Source organism: Monoraphidium neglectum (genome assembly GCF_000611645.1).
Source record: "Monoraphidium neglectum strain SAG 48.87 unplaced genomic scaffold scaffold00280, whole genome shotgun sequence".
NCBI lineage: Eukaryota > Viridiplantae > Chlorophyta > Chlorophyceae > Sphaeropleales > Selenastraceae > Monoraphidium > Monoraphidium neglectum.
The window spans coordinates 32,360-34,648 of NW_014013348.1; the positions used below are offsets into that span (position 1 = coordinate 32,360).

Here is a 2,289-nt window from a genome sequence, read left to right on the forward strand (position 1 = left end):
CCCAAAACCCCGCGCGACCCGCCTCTGCAGCCCTTCAAGATGTGCGGCATCTTTGGTGGGTGGCCGCTTCCTGTGGAAATGCACGGCGCGCGCCGCTCGCGCGCTTCTCGGCGCTCCTGCGTCGAGTCGCTCGACAAGCCGCGCCCTCACACTGCCAGCGCCGGGTTTCCGAGCGGTGCCGGGCCGCCCAAGCGCTGCGCGCCGCGCATGCTCGTGCGCTGACGCGCCCCGCCGCCGCCGCCGGACTGCCGCCCCGCAGGGTACGCCAATTATGGCCACAACAAGCAAGTCCAGGCCATCCTGAACACCCTGTTCGACGGACTGCAGCGCCTCGAGGTGCGCGGGCTGCGCGGTGCAGTCCGACGACGCGCAGCGCAGCGCGGCGCGGCGCGGCGCGCGACAGGGCACGCCCGTGCGGGGCGGAGCAGCGTACGGCACGGCGCGGCCGGCCGCGGGGCAGTGTGCAGCGTCGGATAGCCCGGACTGTCGCGGGCTCCGAGGCCGCCGCAGCCGCGCCACGACCCCCGCGCGTGACGGGGCCGGAAGCTGTGCGGAGCGCCTCCGAGCCGCACATGTCTTCAACGCCCTCGCCATTAGAGGGTCGCGGCGGCGCCCGGCCTTCTATCGACCCCGGGCCGCTGAGAACCCTGGGCAAGGCGGCTCAGCGCCCCGGGGCGCGTGTTGCGGCGCCGCGCGCCGCGCCGCGGCGGCTGCGCTTCGAACCCAAAACAAATCGCCCTTCGCGCCGCCCCTTGCCCCCCCGCAGTACCGCGGGTATGACTCGGCCGGCGTTTGCGTGGACGCGCCGGCCGGCGCGCACGGCGACAAGTGCCCCCTGGTGATCAAGCACCAGGGGAAGATCTCAGACCTGAGGGCGCGCGCGGCGGAAGTTCTCGCCGAGAACTCTTACAGCGGCAGTGAGGCGTACGACACGCATGTGGGCATCGGCCACACCCGCTGGGCGACGCACGGTGAGGCCCGGCCGGCGGGGGGCGCGCGCGCGCGCGCGCGTGCAGGCAGTGGGCGGCCGGTGCGGAGTGAGCTCTCAGCCACCAGGGCCCGCTGCACGCGCCCGCGGGCGTGGGCGCGGCGGGAACGCTCCCGTACAGCCGCCAGGGCTGCCGCTCAGGGCGCCTGCTCGCCCCCGTGCCGCCCGTCAGCGCCCCAACCCCCGTCCCCGCCCCTGCCCCAGGCCCCCCCAGTGCGACCAACAGCCACCCCCACGTGTCTGGCGCCAACGGGGAGTTTGTGGTGGTGCACAACGGCATCATCACCAACTTCAACGTGCTCAAGCCCTTCCTGGTGGGTGATGGGGCCGATCGTTCAGGGCTCACGGTTTGGAAAGTCGAGGGTTTAGGGCTCAGGATTTTGAGAATCCAGGGTTCAGGGCTGAGGTTCCAGAGTCCAGGGTTCAAGGTTGTGGGTTTGGAGTTTGGGTGCGTGAGCCTGAGGGTCCTGGAGGCTGACGGGCGCGTGTCTGGCGGGTATGGCAGGAGTGGGCGGCGGGCGCCGTAGAGGCTAGCCCGTGCGCGCGCCCGCGCGGGCTAGCTGTGCGGGCCTGGCCTCGGCAATGCAATCGACGACACAAGCACGGCGCCGCCGACCCAGCTTTGAACGTCGCCATGCCGTCGTCCCCTCTGTCGGTGTGGCCGCGGCGCCGCCACGAGCAGGAGAAGAATGGCGCCGTGTTTGTGAGCGAGACCGACACCGAGGTGGTGCCCCACCTTTGCGAGTACCTTTGGAAGAAGAAGGGCGGCAACGTCTCCCTGGGGCAGCTGGTGCGCGATCTGGGGCGATCTGGGCGTGATCTGTGATCTGGGGTCTGAACCAGGCAGCACGCGGTCGGAGGCGGCGACTGGGGCTGGGAGGGGGAGGGGGGTAGGGACGTGAGAGGGGTTCGGCACGTGTTGGCCCTTGCTAATTTATATTTTCATGAACGCGCAACCAAACTGCAGGCGATGGACGTGTGCGGCAAGCTGGAGGGCGCGTACGCGCTGCTCATCAAGAGCGCCCGCTACCCCAACGAGCTCGTGGCCTGCAAGCAGGGCAGCCCCCTGGTGTACGGCCTCAAGCGCGGCGACCGCGCCAGCGACGCCGGGGACGCCGCCGCGCGCGACCAGGCCTCGGGCGCGGGCGCCGGCGCCGGCGGCGCCGGCGGCGCGTCGGGGGTGGAGGTGTGGCTCGCGTCTGACAGCGCGGCGCTGCTGACGCACACGCGCGACGTCGTGGTGGGTGGCGGATTTGGTGGGGGAGACGGGGGGTCGGGGTTGGATGTTTAGGGTCCAGGGG

General features: G+C 71.6%; 1 protein-coding gene across 1 annotated transcript; it reads left to right on the forward strand.

Annotated features, from left to right (window-relative positions):
* Positions 1–39: 39 nt before the first annotated feature.
* MNEG_2473 (glucosamine--fructose-6-phosphateaminotransferase (isomerizing)) lies at positions 40–2,279 on the forward strand (the record flags this gene model as incomplete). The annotated part of the gene is made up of 6 exons (XM_014049056.1): positions 40–55; positions 260–336; positions 767–971; positions 1,193–1,302; positions 1,671–1,778; positions 1,956–2,279. The coding sequence occupies 6 exons, from the start codon at positions 40–42 to the stop codon at positions 2,277–2,279; spliced, it is 840 nt and encodes a 279-aa protein (XP_013904510.1).
* Between the last annotated feature and the right edge of the window lie 10 nt (positions 2,280–2,289).